The sequence below is a fragment of the Athene cunicularia genome (genome assembly GCF_003259725.1).
Source record: "Athene cunicularia isolate RWA chromosome 23 unlocalized genomic scaffold, athCun1 chr23_part2, whole genome shotgun sequence".
Classification (NCBI taxonomy): domain Eukaryota; kingdom Metazoa; phylum Chordata; class Aves; order Strigiformes; family Strigidae; genus Athene; species Athene cunicularia.
Window position 1 is genome coordinate 888,012 of NW_020799131.1, and position 14,505 is coordinate 902,516.

A 14,505-nucleotide genomic window follows, 5' to 3' on the forward strand; every position below is an offset into this window, starting at 1 on the left:
CCCTCCCTCCGAGCCTCCCTCCGCCGGTCCGAGCGCAGGGAGCGGCCGCGATCGCAGCATGAGCACCCTCAAGGTCTACAGCACCTCGGTGACCGGCTCCCGGGAGGTGAGCGGCGGCAGGGTGGGGGCTCCGGTGGGGCAGGGCTAGGTGCCCTGGCGCCCCTCTCCCCTGGGGTGGGCGTCTCTTCCTTGGCGAGCTCTGAAGCCCCCCCCTTCACCCCATCCCAAGTGTCCCATCCCCTTCTTTTCCCCCCCTCCACGAAGTGCTGGGTGTCCCCTGCTCCCCACGCAGGGCCGAGCCCCGTGGCCGGGTGGGCTCCGGCCCATGGGCGCTGTGCTGAGCGTGGCTGACAAGCCTCGGGCTCCTCTCCAGCTGCCCGTAACCTGCCTTTCCCGCCCGGGTTCCAGATCAAATCCCAACAGAGTGAAGTAACCAGAATCCTCGATGGGAAAAACATCAAATACGAGCTGGTGGATATCTCCCAGGACAACGCTCTCCGGGAGGAGATGAGGGCGAAGGCAGGCAACCCCAAAGCCATCCCGCCCCAGATCGTCAACGGAGACCACTACTGCGGGGTGAGGCTCGTGCTCTGCGCGGGGGAGAAGCACCGGGGAGGTGGTTGGGTGGTGGGCAGTAACCCCCATCCCTTTGTTTTTGCTACAAATAGTGTCCAGATGTTTTTCCAGAGGGGTTTCTCTTGGACAAAGCGCTGCCGGACTTAATGGGTGCTTGGAGCGCATCGGCTTGTGAAAAACGGGACCTAGGCAGGGGGGTTCTGGGTGACCCCGGGGCAGGGGCTGTCCCCGCTTTGCCCTGTCACTCTCCACGTGACTGTCACCCATGTTGTGAACCGGTTTGTGCCCAGGGGACCCCGAGTGTCGGGAGCGTACCTCTCCCTCTTGCCTTGTGAGCGACCATGTGGCTTTTCCCTGCAGGATTATGAGCTCTTTGTGGAAGCAGTGGAGCAGAACACCCTGCAGGAGTTCCTGAAGCTGGCCTGAGCCACGTCCCCTCCCGTCCTGGACTCTACCTGCAATTCCTGAGCACCCTCATCTCCGACCACCTTCACTTCCAGGTTGTCAGCGCTGTCCTGGCACCACGACCTGTATCCCAGCACAGGGAAAATCCATGACCAAAACTACTCATTGCAGCTGCCTACGATTCCCTCCTGCCTACCCCTGATATCATCTCAGAGGGATCCAAAGAAAGTCTGACGCTCGCTGCGCATGGCCTTTGAACAAAGCTGGGCCTGGCTCACCCGCAGCTTCCAGTGCCTCTGTAAACAGCAAAGCCTCTGGGGCTGTGCGAAGTGCAGCCGCCCGTCAGCCCTCTCTGCTGCAGGGAGAGCAGGAGGGAAGGGCTTAGGGTTGCTTTTTACTTCCCACTTCTCCCGGTTGCTGTTAAAATTGTAAATCCTGCTGTCTCACTTCCTTTTTCTCTTTCATCTCAACTGCAGAGATTATGGCAACTAAGTCATATTTTTGTTTGTTTGTTTTTAATTTAATGCAAAAAATACTGCACAGGGCTGGGGTCTGACCACCCACCATGCAGAAGGCTGGGGGCAAAGCCCACTGTGGCTCGGGGGGGATGGATGGGCCTGGGAGCAGGACCCAGGCTGCTCCATCTGCCCTCAGCCGTGATGCGCTGCCAGGGCTCCCTCGTGAGCCTTAACAGTTCAGGGCTGCTCCAGAACAGCTGATGCTCCAGCTGTCTTATCTTTCCTCTTTGAGTTGGCTTTATTTTATTTTTTTGCAACCTGGACCAAGTGCATTTTGTTTTCCTGCCAAAAAAGCAAGTTTATAACCAGTGTTGTCTTCCGAGATGCTATTAAATGTTACTGTACCTTTCACATCGGTACTCGTGGGTTTCCTTTAAATTTGATTTTATTTTGACTACAGGTTAAACATCACCCTAACGATTCTGAGTCATTTCCAGCTCAGAGAAGCTGAGTCAGTTGTACTCACTGCTGCAGCCTGACACAAAGATCTTAACACCTTAGATTGCTGCTGCTAATCAAAGGCTCACAGGACTTGTCTGAATATCCTACAGCACGGTAGTGACAGGTACCTCTCTCCAGCATTCCTCTACTCTGCCTGGTAACAATGGCTGCCTGGGGGAGGGACAGCTTCAGCCAGACACATGAGGAGAAAACAAACCCCGGGCACAAAGATTACCTTGTCAGTTACAGACCAGGATATAGAGGGGCAGTGGAAAAGGGTGCCCTGTACACTCCTGAATCTGCTATAGGTGGAAAAAGGAGGAAATTAACTTAAAGATGTGGAGGTTGAGTTGCTGGTGATGGGGAGCCTGTAGAAGTGGCTGGTTTGCACAAGTGGTGCTTCTGATATTTGGGCTGTGCAGGGTCCAGCTCTGGTTAGAGGGGTTAGGTGCAGGGTCTCTGGTTAGAGAGCCCTAGGGGGCTAGGGAGAGCTCTGGGCATCCTGCTGCCTTCCACAGCAGCTGTGCTGTTGAAATCTTAATGGGAGTGGAAACTGCAACTTAAATAAGTGGGTTTATTGGGAGCCTTTAATGAGGGCTGGGTGGCAACGTGTGCGGGGCCTCTGCTCAAGGGGAACCTGCCAGAAGGCGCTGCCTCGCGCGAGTGGGAGTGTTGTCGGCTGGGAATCAAGTGGGAGCTTGTCACAGCTGAAACAGGAGGAATGTGCTGGGAAAGGGGCCTGCGAAGCACAGCCCCAGACCGTGGGAGAGGGAGGAAGATGCTTTTACTCAGGGTTCAGCTGAGAAGCGGCGAAGGGATTACGCTCTTCTCCAATGACACGGTGTCCTGTTGCAGCATCCAGGTCCTGGCTGCAGCAGGCTGGGGAGGGAGGAGGAGGAGGGAGGGAGGCAGCTCTGCGTGGCTGCGAGCCTGGGCCCCGCTGGAGCTGGGGGCTGTCCAAGGGAAGGAGTTGTTCACGTACAGGAAACCCGGTAGCAGGATCTCCTGGCTAAGTTGTCTGGCTCAGTCCCAGCTTTGCAATGGCTCAGGGCCTTTTGGTTTAGCTTCACCATATAGCTGAGCCTGTTTCTCTCATGGTGTAAGTCCAGCTGAAATCTCCAGGGAGCAGCTGTGTGTGGAAAGCAAAGCAATGCTGTCTGTCTCCTGATGCTGTAGAGAATCCCTGATCCCAGCTGAGCAACTGCCCCAGTAGTAGTGTGAAGCTGGCAGCCTTCCCTGGGCAGGGATCAGCCTGTGTAACCACCTGCAGAGATGAGAAACCTGGCCTTGGGTTTGAGCCGACAGAAACGCCCCTGTGTTAGAGCCCAGCTATCTCGGGGAAAAGCATCCACCCGCGAGGCAGGAGAGGTCAAAGTGCTGCCTCTGAGCTCTTTGTCCAAGGTAACGGTGCAGTGAAACTACATCTGGAAGGACAGCTCTCTCCTCTCTTCCCAGCCAGGTTACAGCGCAGCTGACGGCACGGAGCTTGGGGCAAGCAGCTCTTGTGTGGAGCTGTTAAGCTGTTTGCAGCCCCTGTCCCTGTCGTTGGGAGGGGTCTCTTCTCCGCAGCAGCAAGGAGGCGTTGGGGATCAGGCCGCATTCCTGCAGGCTCCTGGAGTTGTCTGCGTACACCCTCTGGGGAAAGGTACTGATGATCTCATACCAGTCGGAGTCTCCACCCCTAGGAAAGAACAGCACAATCTTTCCTACGCGCAGGATCCCCCAAGGTTTTGCTGAGATGCTCTGGCTGATCCAGCTGCGGTTATGTAAGAGCAGAGGGATAGACTGTTTCACAAGCACAGGCCCAGCAGAAAAAAGGGCTTCCTGCCCAAACTGCACCCAGCCAGGCACAGAGTGGCTGTTCCAGGCCACACAGCTGCAGTGGGGAAGAAGGCTCCTGCATCCTAACAGCAGTGAGCTGAGTGTGGGATCCGGCCGACACTAGAGCTACAGCCCACAACAGGAGCGGGGAGAGCAAAAGGGTCCCCTCAGCCATCTGGAGCTGTCCCCAGAGGGATGTGTCAGCCCTTGGGCAGCATTAAATGCCTCAGGATATAGAGGTGGCTAAGCAAAGGGTGGTGGTGATGATCCATCAGCGGAAGGCTGTGGCTCTGCTTCCAGGCTGCGCCAACACCCTAGGAACAGTGGCAACAGCCAGCTGAGCGCTGCTGAGCAGCTGGAAGGAGGCAAAGGCAGCCATGGGTCAGATGGCAATTTTGCGAGGATGAAAGAGGCTTATCTCTGCTGCTGCGTCAGCTCTTTGGCAAAGGTGGTATTAAATGCTCCGAGCTCAGTGTGACCCTGGTGGTGCTGCCCAGAGAGCATCTCCGGTGCTGGAGCCAAAGCAGCAGCTCCTGGGGCTGTAAGGCCCAGCCCTGCCCAGCTCATGCTGATCAGCTGAAGCACAGCTCCAAGGCCTTCAGTGGCAGCCAGAAACCTTACCCTGTGGCTCTATGGAGCTGGGCGGGGAGCAAGGAGGGGAGGAAGGCCCAGGCCTACCTGATGTGGGCAAGGTGTTGGCGCAGGTCCCCTATGGTCTCCGTGAAGAGCATCTTTATGACATACGTCTGCTCCCCACTCTCAGATTTGATGCGGAGGGTGCAGACATCAGGGGCAGAAGATTCGGCCTCTTCAGCTGTCTTCACCCTGGAGGTTGGAAAAACCTTGTCAGCTGAGGAGCGAGCACTCTGCCTGTGGCAGAGCCTGTGAGCTCTGCTCAAGGGGCAGAGCCTTGGGGCTGCCAGGGTGATCCCAACAGGGAGAGGTGCTTCACATTTGGGAATGTCCTTGGCGTGAACAAAGCCTGATCTGGCTGTGGGTGAGCAGACCGACCCACAGACTAAACTGCTCCTTTGCTTTCATTGCTTCAAGGTGCCTTGGAAAGAGAGTTGATGACCTTTTTTAGCTTTTTCATTTTAGATCAGGGCTGTCTGGCAAGTACTTCGCCCTACTTTTTTGATTAAAAATAATCTGCTTGGGTTTTTTTTTTTTCATTAGTTATTTGGGTCTTGGCTTGCCAGAAGACTGAGTGGAAAAAGTGGTGTTAGTGTGACCTCCCACTTGGGCATCAGTTTCCTGGAGGAATTCTCCCATTTAACATGACCACAAACAGCTTTTTAGATGGCTTCAAGCTCTTAGGCCTTGGCTTGCTGTTGGGGAAAAGTATCTCACAGCAATAAGTAATACTTCGAACAACAGAAGTTTTTTGTTAGAGATAAAGATGGCAAATTCACCATGAACAATTCAGTGGTCTTCTTAAAAGACCACATGGCCTTTTTTTTCCTCATTATTTCTAAGGTGTAAGATAAAAGAGGAAAATCCATTTACTTCCTCAACTGAAACACCTGAAGTAAACCCTCGTGACGAACAAGGAGGAAGATGAGAGCCTGGCAGGGTGGAGGGACTGTGCCTGTACCTCTGCAGGGCAGACAGCCCGGGTGTCTCCACCAGGATCTCTTTGCTGCTCCGCACCCCATCAGAGCCCTGAAACCAAACCAGGAGAGCATCAGCACTGCCTGCTCCTCACAGAGGGCAACCAGGGCTGGGAAAGCCCGGGAGTGGGTGCCAATGTGCTACGTGGGCTCTGGTGGAGCCTCTCTGGGAGGAGGAGGAGGAGGTTATACAGAGCTGAGAGGCCCAAGGAGGGGGCGCTGGTGCTGAGCGGGGTGCTGAGCCTAGGGAATCACTGCTGGCCACCTTCTGTGGGTGTCTGGGGGTCCACTCATACCTGCTGCGCTGCTCTGGCTGAGCCTCGGACACTGATTGCTTCTCCTCTGTGTGTCAAGGGCTTGGAAAGCTTGTTGAGAAACTGCTCTAGAGAGAGTTTGGGACCTGTCAGAGCAGAGGGGAGATGTGTCCATGTGTGGCCTTTTTGACAAACAATCTACCCCCAGAATAGGCTGATTTGGTGAAGTGAGAGAGCACAGCAGCCGACAGGGAGAGCTCTAACCTCCCCTTGCTAGGCTGAGGCTAGCTCCCGGCCTCCCCCCTTGAAGCTTGTCCCACTTTCTGGCCCACAGTGTTTAATTGTTGACATCAACAGTGAGCAGCTGTGCAGCCTGTTCAGCACACAGCTGGGGTGCACAACTGGTAAAACCTGGTTAGCCCTGCTGCCAACAGGCAAAACAAACAATGACAATTTTTACAGACTTGGAAAATATTTAATCTTGTGAGGGTGTATTTGTAGGTTGTATTGTAGGGTGTGTTTTTCTGTTGCACTGGGCAATCTTTTTTTTTTTTTTTAATCTCTTAGATAAAGGAAACATTTCAAACAGCTTCTGTTTGTGAATGGCCTTGAGATGAACAAGTGAATAGTACAGTTTTCTGTAAATAGGAAGATGTTGCTGATGGGCAGTGCACGTATTTGGGTTATTTAGTTATGCATGCACAACCCCACTGTTTTCTGTCTATGTGACTGAGTGCATTTGATTTTCCAACCCTGACAGGTATTGCTTACACACACTGCTAGAAGCAAAATGAGGAATCTGTGGCCTGACCTCATGTCCCATATTCTCTTATGAAAGCCTGAAGATGAATTGTCCCATATTTGGTAGAGTTAAGCTTGGTCTGGCCTGAAGATTTCCACCTTTATGGAATGAGCTTGTAGGAGAACTGAAGGTTGTTTGCAAGCTACTCGCTCCCCACATCCACAGAGTTCCCTCCGCACCCTTTGATGCTGATAATGGTGAAGTTAGAGCTTGGCCTTTGAAAGGTGCAGGGTAAATATGGGTTTGGAAACCCACTGATCTTCTGGTCTTTTATTACTTGTCCTGCCTCATTCTTTAGGAGGATTTAATGATGAGAGGACATCGTGTGTGCTGCCTGGCTCCTGAAGCAACACCAGGGCTACAAGTGCAGGGCTCTGATGCAGAAGTGTTGCCTTCCTCTCTGAGACCCTACACATTCCCTCCCCACCAGCTGGACTGCCCTGGTAAGGTTTTGATTCTCCTTTTTGAGTGCTAGCTGCATTTCTGAGACAGATTTAAGAATTTACCTGGGATCTCGGTGGTTTCCTGTACCTCAGTTGATTTAGAATGGCCAACCACTTGGCCGTGGCCAGGAAAACTCCCTGGAAGGTCTCTCTCCTGAAACACCAGGTCCCTCCTGTCAGTGACCTGTTGAATTAAGGCCAGGCCAGCTGCCATAAATGAACGTCAGATTTGCTTACCTTGCGCAAGGTTTTTCTCACTGTGTCAGAGCACGATAAATCACACCAGTGACAGCCAAGAACTGTAAACCCCAAATGAAACCAAGTGAGCTGCTTCCTTGGAAGCTCCCCCAGCTGTCCAGACTCGCTGAGATGCGTTTCCAGCTCCTATAGGCTCTCAAACAAACCAAATCCTGGTGGATCCCTCAACTGCCCAGGCCGGCCCACCCAAACCAGTAGCTGCCATCTCAACAAGCACTGGGCAGCTCTTCACGAGGTGTAAGAAACATGCTTGGACCTGACCTTGCCTCTTTCCTGCTTCCATGCTTGAAAACACTCTCCGGGTGGAAAGTGATGTGAAAGGTTGGGGGGTGGAGAGGGATTTGGCGGTAAGAAGACATGTTGGGGGCTGTCAAGGGCTCTAACAAACCAAGACAGGCAGTGCGGAGAGCTGTATAAATCAGGGCAGACTTTCTGCCTGGCTTCCACTTACATTCCTTTTACACCAGCTGTCCGTACCCCAGGTGGATGTGCTGTGTCTGTATTTACCCCGGGTTACTGTACCATCCTGTGGCTTCCAGACGTGGACACACATGGGCGATAGGGAACCACAGCCCCGGGAGCCTTGCACAATCCTTCCTCTTCCATCTGACTTTGACCACCACACCTACCAGCTCACTCTGGCAGCCCTGACCTCGTGCTTGCCCCCGCAGTCGTGCCCTGCTTTCTTCATGGCAGTGGGTGGGTGTACCCCTCCAGTTGTGCCTGCTTAGGTTTCAGATGCACTTGAAGACCTAGATTAGAGTCCTCTGAGGCTCTCTGCCGGATTTCTGCCTGAAAATGTGGCCTTGGCTTTTTGCCATTTCTGAGAAATCAAAAAAATGGGGCCCAAAAGAACCTCATGTGGCCAAATCCATTTAAACTGTGGCAAAATAAACTCTCCTGACACCCTCCTTGAGAGATACTTGTTCAATCTGGTTTTAAAAGCTTTTCCAGGGGAACTATTTGAGAACATTTTTTTCTCGTTATTACACAGCACTTCAGCTGCTGCACATACTACTTCTTCTCTACAAAGCCTGCCATGCTTTTAGAAGTCTTCTTTCAAGCCAAGATTCACTGAGGCAGAGAAAGAATTTAGTCCTGATGCTGAAACACTCGTTTACTTCCTGTAACGGCTCTAGCAGGTGTGCTCCCTGCCACCCTTTCCCCAAGACCCACATGCACAGAATTAAGCTGCATATATGCTGTGTTCAGAAACCTCAAACTTCATCTGCTGTGGGGAGCATCCAGCAGGTTGGTGAAAGAAACCTGAACAATTTTCTTGGGAAGTAAGAGAGCAATTTCTTCTTTCTGAAAAGCTGATGAATAGGGTTTTGCACTGCTTACCTGCAAAGGGACACCGTCTGGGTAGCGCAGCTGCAACTCTGAAGGGAAATAGCCATCCACAATATCCTGCAGGCATTGCTGAAACAAAATGAGAGCTTGTGGTCATACCTCAGACTTTCAGTTTATCTCATGAGGGATATATCCTTTCTGGGCTGTTCCTATTTGTGTTATTCCTGCAGAAAGTCTGTGTAAAAGATCCAGAATGGGAATGCAGGTGAGAAGCAGGAGTTGTCAGTAGTTACCCCTGTCTGGGACTGGGATGAGCTCACATGCCCTTTCCTGAGGCTTAGTGAATGGCAGCAGGCTGGCTCTCAGTCCAGTTCCTCCACAGACCTTTCCATACCTGTGCAGGTGGCTCCTGGTAGGGCCAAAAGGGTCCGTTGCTCATCACCATCCCGTTTTGATACAGCGTAAGAGGGAGGGGTTCTGGCTGTCTCAGCCGAGCACCCCCAGGCGTGTGCTCGATTTGAGAAATGCCTTCTCCAGCCAGCACATTCAAATCCTTCACCTTTTCCAAGATTAAATCAAAATCAATCTGCCGTTTGGAAACAACTGTTTCACCTGTGGAGAGGGATCAGAGTTACTGGGGGAAGGGGATGCCAGCTGAGCAGCTTTCACCTCTATGTGAATTTGAGCTGCATTTGAGTCCCAACATTTTGGGGCTGTCTGTGCTGCCTCTCCAGGCTTCACCTTTCACGCTTTTGCAGCGCTGCCAGGTTTACATGGGTGTGTGCAAAACCACAAGGGCAGGGCAGCAAAGAAACCACCCTCTTGCTACAAGCTAATACAACCCCCGAGCCAGCTACAGATGCAGCCAGCTCCTCAGAGACCACACTCAGCTCCTCGTCTTTGCTTGTAATTTCAGAATTGTTGGCTTGTCCCTTAGTGTGGTGCTGTAAATTTGATTTAATGATGATAAGTTTGATTTGATGATAAGTTTGATTAATTAGATGGGATAAATGGATCAGGACAGAGTTGCTGAAGAAATGCCAGTGTAAAGACAGCTGGCTGCCCACTCCTTGCCACCAGCAGGTTGTTTGCTCTTGCTGGGACACTGCTGGGGATGTTTATCTGGGTGGGTGGAAGGGTGAAACAATAAATGAGTTGTGATGGGACAGAAAAATTAAATCAGAAGAGGAAATGAAAGAAGAGATGTGGGCAGAGGTAAAGTCTTTGGTGTTTTCTGTTCCTCTTTTTTACGATTTGATAATAGAGGGCAGGGAAAATTTCACTTAAAAAGGGTAAATGAACTGAAAACAACAAAAATTATTTTTATTGTTTCTCCCATCTTCTCCCCTCCTACAACTGAGGGAGGAAAGGATTAGTTAGCTAATATTTGCATGGTGGTTAGGAAGCAGCATTGACTACAGCCCAAATATTACTCTTTTTCTCTCTGTTACCACTTCCTCAGAAGCCATTGCCAAATATGCTTGGACCCCATACAGCACAATCGGGTCTCAATTAAACCACTCACGTGGTGGCTGGGAGGAAAAGCAAACAAAGCTCTCTGATGAAGCCAGACAACATGGGTAAGTTACTACAGCTACTATATACACAAAGTGTCTGATTCTGTTTTCCGCCCATTTTACGTCAGTGTTATCAGAGCAATCAAGCTTCAAATGTTGAGGGTACAAGAGCTCTTTGGGAAGCAGCTGCTGTGAGGGTATCCTTCCAAATGGCTGAGCCATCGGGTTCTCTCCTCTTCCCCTGAACAGGGTTTATAAAATATAGATATATGAAATACCAACGTTCTGCCTGGCTTAGCTCCTGTTAAATGGCTCCACATCTCTGCCCCTGAGATGGACTGATGTGAAGACCTCAGCCCAGGATCACCACTTCTGGACCCCAAATTCTGGGTCTTTGGTGCTTACCTTTTCTGGGGAGTATCATGCCTGCAGCAGGAGCTAGGATAGCTGCTTCAGCAGAGTGCTGGTGCTTTACCTGGCTTCCAGAGACTCCTTGCTGGTAGCCGCTCTTCATCCCTGAGTGATTCTAAATCTTCCAGCTGTTCAGGTCTCTCTCCAACCCAAATCAGACCGTAGTCATTTAGAAACTGCTGTAAGAGGAAAGTACAAGTCAGTGTTGTAGACCAGAGCTTCAGAAAAGTAGAAATGGAAGCCTGAGAGTGGCCAGCTGTGACTGTGAGAAGCAGAAGGGGAGGTGAAAGAAGGTTTGTCTTGGGGCTCTCTGACCCTGGCAGACAAACTCACTGGCATTGTAGTAGTAGCAGCTTTACTAGGCAGTAGTAGCTCTAGGTAAAAGGGAGAATTAAAGTATCTGTAGTGACACGGTAATCCCCCAAGACTGTAGTAGCTGCAAAGAATACTTCTACAGTCCTAGAAATCAAAATTAAGAGGCTTGCAGGAGGCACAAATGTGCATTAAAAAAGCTCTTACTGCTCTGTAGTTCACATCCAACCTCTTTTTTTTCTTTTCAGAGGGGAGAGGTGAAGAATTGTGATGATCAAAGCAGCAGCTTAAAAAAGACCAAGCAGCCTGAGACTGCAACAGTCTCAAACCAAAGGTGCAGATGGCTTAGGGCAGGTGAAGCAGGTGTCTCACCTCCATCTCCCAGACCTGGGTCTGCAGCTGAAGGCACCTAATTTCCAGTTCCTCTGCTGTGGGTGGGTCAGGAGCATCTGAAAGGAAAGACTTGGTTTTTCTATGTACAGCCTTAAAGAAGGGCTATAGGTAACCCATGTCACACAGCACAGGTGCCCCAGCAGTACCTGCCTGCACCCCAAAGTGAACTCAAGCCCACACGACACAGGAGCTCTGCATGCTGGTCCCTGAAATTCAACCTGCAGCACCTTGATAGAGATGCTGACAGAATAAAAGATAGTTGTGAATGATTCCGGTGAGTTTTATGCTGTGGGAAGCTGATGTGAGCAGTGCTGTTCATAATTATACAATGAGAATTGCTTGGCTTAGTCTTAAGGGACCCATTAAAAAAATGAGCAGGTGTCCACTAAAGCTGGATCAAGAAATCTAGGCTGTGTGGCTAGAACCGTGCATGATGAGGCACAAAGCACATGTTTGTGGTTTGACAGGCATATTCTTGTTCTCTGCTCAGGAAATTGAGAACTTACCACAGCTTTGTGCTAACAAGGTAGTTCAGCCATGGTAGGAAACGTGTCTGGGCTCCGCTGGAGAGCTGCTGGATTCCAGGGAACTGAGTCGGGGGAAGGACCTTCAGTGACTCACTCAAAGCTGGGTTCAGTTTAGAGTTAGGCTGCCTTACAGGACAAGTGAGCCTGGACCTGTAAGGCTGTTCGAGACTCCAAGTAGATTTTTGGTTTCACTTAGCTGTGAGTGGCTGTTTTTCCAGTCTGTTTGAAGTCTGCAGACCATCCCCAGGTATCTGTGTGGTTGGTCTATGCTCGTGGAAACTTAGTAACTATAGAAAATAGGTCAGGAAATAATGTTTTGTGCTGCACCAAAGAGCCCAGCAACAGATTCAAGAAGAAAGTACAGATCTGCCTTGGCAAACCGTGCCTCGTGTTAGTAACTGATACCACTCCCTGCAGAGGCTCTTGGGCTTTAGGGCGAGGGTGGCTCAGCGAGGAGGTCTCCAAGGCTGCTCTGTGGCTGTGCCAGGAGCTCTGGAGCTCTCCCACAGGTGCCAAGAGTAGAACAATTTTTACCTTCTCCTTTCTGAAGGGTCTTCATCTTCTCTTCGAGTTCAGCAATCCTCCTGTCCTTCAGGACCAGAACAAATAATGACTTTGTTTAGTTCCTTGGCCTTCAGGACCTTGAGGCACAGTATGCACAATCAGTCCTGGCAAGGTGAGTCAGTGGTGTGTGTATTCTCACCGGCTCAGAGACAAAATAAGGGTCGCAAAGGCTGTATCACCTCACGAATACCTTGATTAGACTCAAATGAGGGGTGAGATATAAATACACGGCTCTAAGACCTGCACAAGAGCTGTAGGCGAACCCCCAGGCTCCGACCTGGAGTAAGTGGCTGATGTAGAAACGAAACCAGCATCTCTGCAGCCACCTCTTTAAAAGAAAGAAAAAGGGTATCTATTCTAAGCTGTAGTAATGCAGAGAGGTCTGCTGCAGGATGACTCTGCCGTATGAGCAGCTGTTGGTTCAGAAAGCAAAAGGAATTAAAAAAAAAAAAAAGGTGTGAAGCCAAACAGCTAATGATATCAGTGAAAGGGTCCTGTGAGTCTTTACTTTCAAGAAGACACAGCAGGGTCTGCCCACTCTCCCACCCCAAGGACTGATACCATTACTCTGTGGCTTTGCACAGGCTTGTTTGTGTAATTAACAGGCTACAGATTGACTTGGTTTAGCCCAAACTAGGTTTGAGCGGGTGTAATGCTACTGTGGCTTCAGCCATCAAAGCAGGGCACAGAACAGGTTTAGTAAAGGGCAGGATTTTTACCTTCAGTTGGATTTCTTGCGCTTGTTTCTCTATTTTTTGTTCCAACAGAGTGATTTTGTGCATCATGGAGGACACAAGCTCCATGTCACTGCGAGCTGCTCCTGAAACCACAAATAGGTGTTACCGCTCTAAAATGGTGATCGGTGGTGGAGGTTTATCTGTGACATAAAGGACCTCACAGAAGAATTCCTGTTCTACTACAGCAAGTAGGACCAGAGTAACTTTTGGGGGTACTGGGTGGAAATCCCTGGGCTCCTGACTGGTAGGGAGGTGGCTGTGTAACCAACAGCATGCAGTGTATGCAAGAGGGGGACCACAGGAATTAGCCCTGGCTTGGGGCATCGAGTCCACCAGACTGTCACTGAGAAACTGTGATGGCCCAGAATCCCCTAATGATTGAGGAACTTTACCCTGCATATTCTTTTTCAGTGTTGTCCCCCTTGAGTGGCAGCAGAGACTGCCTTGCACTGGATTCTTTGTCCTAGGAGACAGTCTGTCATCTTCTGAGAAGAGGCACAAAGAGCATGGCAGAAAGAAAACAGGTCAGCGTTTTGGATACAACTTCTTCAAAAGCAGATAGAGAAATACTGGGGTTATGCTGAGGGAAAGAGAAGGCAGGAGAAAGCAGAGTGGCCCAGTCCATTCCCTCCCAACTCAGACTAATGAGTCTATGTGGGCACTAGTTATGAGCCAGGATGCAAGGGAAGGTACATGATCATCCTGTGCTGCACAGCAAAGCAGAAAGTGGTAATATTGAGCTGTTTTAACAGATTAACAGAAGCAGTGGAAATGGAGTTTTTGCTCTAAGATCTAGTAGGAAGGTTATAACCTAAAATGGAACCCTGAAACCAGATGAGGCTCTAATGTGCTGTAGGGCTTGCTGAGGATGTGGAAACCTTTTTACTTATCTGATTTTGGACATATGTGGGAGAAAGAGCTACGATTATTGCAAAACATGTAGGATGGTAAAAAAAACCTTACCAGTGGAGGCAATGAACTCAGACAACTTTGCTCTTTTAATAAAAATAACAGGGGATAATATGTAAAAATAAAATACAGGTTCATTAACTCTGGATTTGCTTGATGGGCAGTTTTTGTGAAATGTAACTGAAAAGGCTGTCCAAAAAAGCCCCGATGGTACATTTTTCTCATCAGTCCATCTTCCCATCCTTGCTTTCTGGGCAGTGTTCGTGTTCCCACAGCTAACTCTGTGCTTTGTAGTACAGTTAAAATCCTTGAGCCACGATGTGGGGGAGCTGCCGGAGAGCAAAGGGGGTGAAGCCCAGGTGAGTGAGGCGCAGCGGTGCCTGCTGCGTTGGGGTAGGAGTGGGTGAAAGAGCCGGCGCTTGCGATGCCGTTGCAGCTGCAGAAAGCAACTCTTCTCTTAAAACTGAGGAAACGTAAACGCGATACAAACCTGTGCGGGACGTGACTGACCGATATCGCTGGTATCTGCTGGGGAGCGATGCCGGCCGGGAGGCAGCAGGTAAGAAATTCGGGGTTTTATTTGAGCTGGTGTTGTTTCTGAACCTGTCACCGCCTTGTGCAGCCCTGTGGGTCCCCAAAAGTCCGTAAGCGATCAGCGTTTTGAGGGATCATTGTAAAATAGGGCTCAAAATAACTCCGGGGGGGGGGGGGGGG

At 50.5% G+C, this 14,505-nt stretch overlaps 2 protein-coding genes and 2 long non-coding RNA genes across 7 annotated transcripts in view; 3 read left to right on the forward strand and 1 right to left on the reverse strand.

The window, feature by feature from the left end:
- The first annotated feature begins 6 nt into the window (after positions 1 to 6).
- Positions 7 to 1,850, forward strand: SH3BGRL3 (SH3 domain binding glutamate rich protein like 3). Its single transcript, XM_026863533.1, has 3 exons — positions 7 to 106; positions 409 to 576; positions 937 to 1,850. Exons 1-3 carry the CDS (start codon positions 59 to 61, stop codon positions 1,000 to 1,002), a joined length of 282 nt encoding a protein of 93 aa, XP_026719334.1. The 5' UTR covers positions 7 to 58; the 3' UTR covers positions 1,003 to 1,850.
- Positions 1,851 to 2,428: 578 nt separating this feature from the next.
- UBXN11 (UBX domain protein 11) lies at positions 2,429 to 14,354 on the reverse strand. 2 transcript variants are annotated; one of them, XM_026863529.1, is made up of 13 exons: positions 14,282 to 14,354; positions 13,275 to 13,367; positions 12,865 to 12,965; positions 12,116 to 12,170; positions 11,034 to 11,110; positions 10,414 to 10,528; positions 8,816 to 9,033; positions 8,473 to 8,550; positions 6,934 to 7,054; positions 5,668 to 5,771; positions 5,356 to 5,423; positions 4,440 to 4,586; positions 2,429 to 3,621 (listed from the first exon to the last, which is right to left on the reverse strand). In XM_026863529.1, the coding sequence occupies exons 2-13, from the start codon at positions 13,279 to 13,281 to the stop codon at positions 3,456 to 3,458; spliced, it is 1,257 nt and encodes a 418-aa protein (XP_026719330.1). In that variant the 5' UTR covers positions 13,282 to 13,367; positions 14,282 to 14,354; the 3' UTR covers positions 2,429 to 3,455. The 2 variants fall into 2 exon arrangements, with proteins under 2 accessions (XP_026719330.1, XP_026719331.1); XM_026863530.1 differs by lacking the exon at positions 14,282 to 14,354 and having other exon boundaries at positions 3,429 to 3,621; positions 6,934 to 7,024; positions 13,275 to 13,372.
- On the forward strand, positions 3,473 to 12,378 carry LOC113488399. Of its 2 annotated transcripts, none has more exons than XR_003399922.1 (5): positions 3,473 to 3,585; positions 6,726 to 6,870; positions 8,123 to 8,379; positions 9,884 to 10,001; positions 10,910 to 12,378. It is a non-coding gene; the product is annotated as an uncharacterized LOC113488399 (long non-coding RNA). The 2 variants fall into 2 exon arrangements; XR_003399923.1 differs by having other exon boundaries at positions 8,123 to 8,270.
- Positions 12,390 to 14,505, forward strand: part of LOC113488398 — a 5,462-nt gene continuing 3,346 nt past the window's right edge. For both annotated transcript variants that reach the window (XR_003399921.1, XR_003399920.1), the window contains exons 1-3: positions 12,390 to 13,070; positions 13,294 to 13,406; positions 14,228 to 14,350. This is a non-coding gene — a long non-coding RNA (uncharacterized LOC113488398). The remainder of the gene's footprint in view (positions 13,071 to 13,293; positions 13,407 to 14,227; positions 14,351 to 14,505) is intronic.

Bases quoted from the DNA above. Each gene is read 5' to 3' on its own strand.
- SH3BGRL3 (XM_026863533.1), top strand. From the start codon at position 59: ATGAGCACCCTCAAGGTCTACAGCACCTCGGTGACCGGCTCCCGGGAG. The intron at 107-408 runs GTGAGCGGCGGC...CCCGGGTTCCAG, and splicing joins CGGTGACCGGCTCCCGGGAG to ATCAAATCCCAACAGAGTGA. The intron at 577-936 runs GTGAGGCTCGTG...TTTTCCCTGCAG, and splicing joins ACGGAGACCACTACTGCGGG to GATTATGAGCTCTTTGTGGA.
- UBXN11 (XM_026863529.1), bottom strand. The intron at 11,111-12,115 runs GTAAAAATTGTT...CTTTCCTTTCAG, and splicing joins GACCCTTCAGAAAGGAGAAG to ATGCTCCTGACCCACCCACA. The intron at 7,055-8,472 runs GTAAGCAGTGCA...TTAATTCAACAG, and splicing joins CAGACGGTGTCCCTTTGCAG to GTCACTGACAGGAGGGACCT.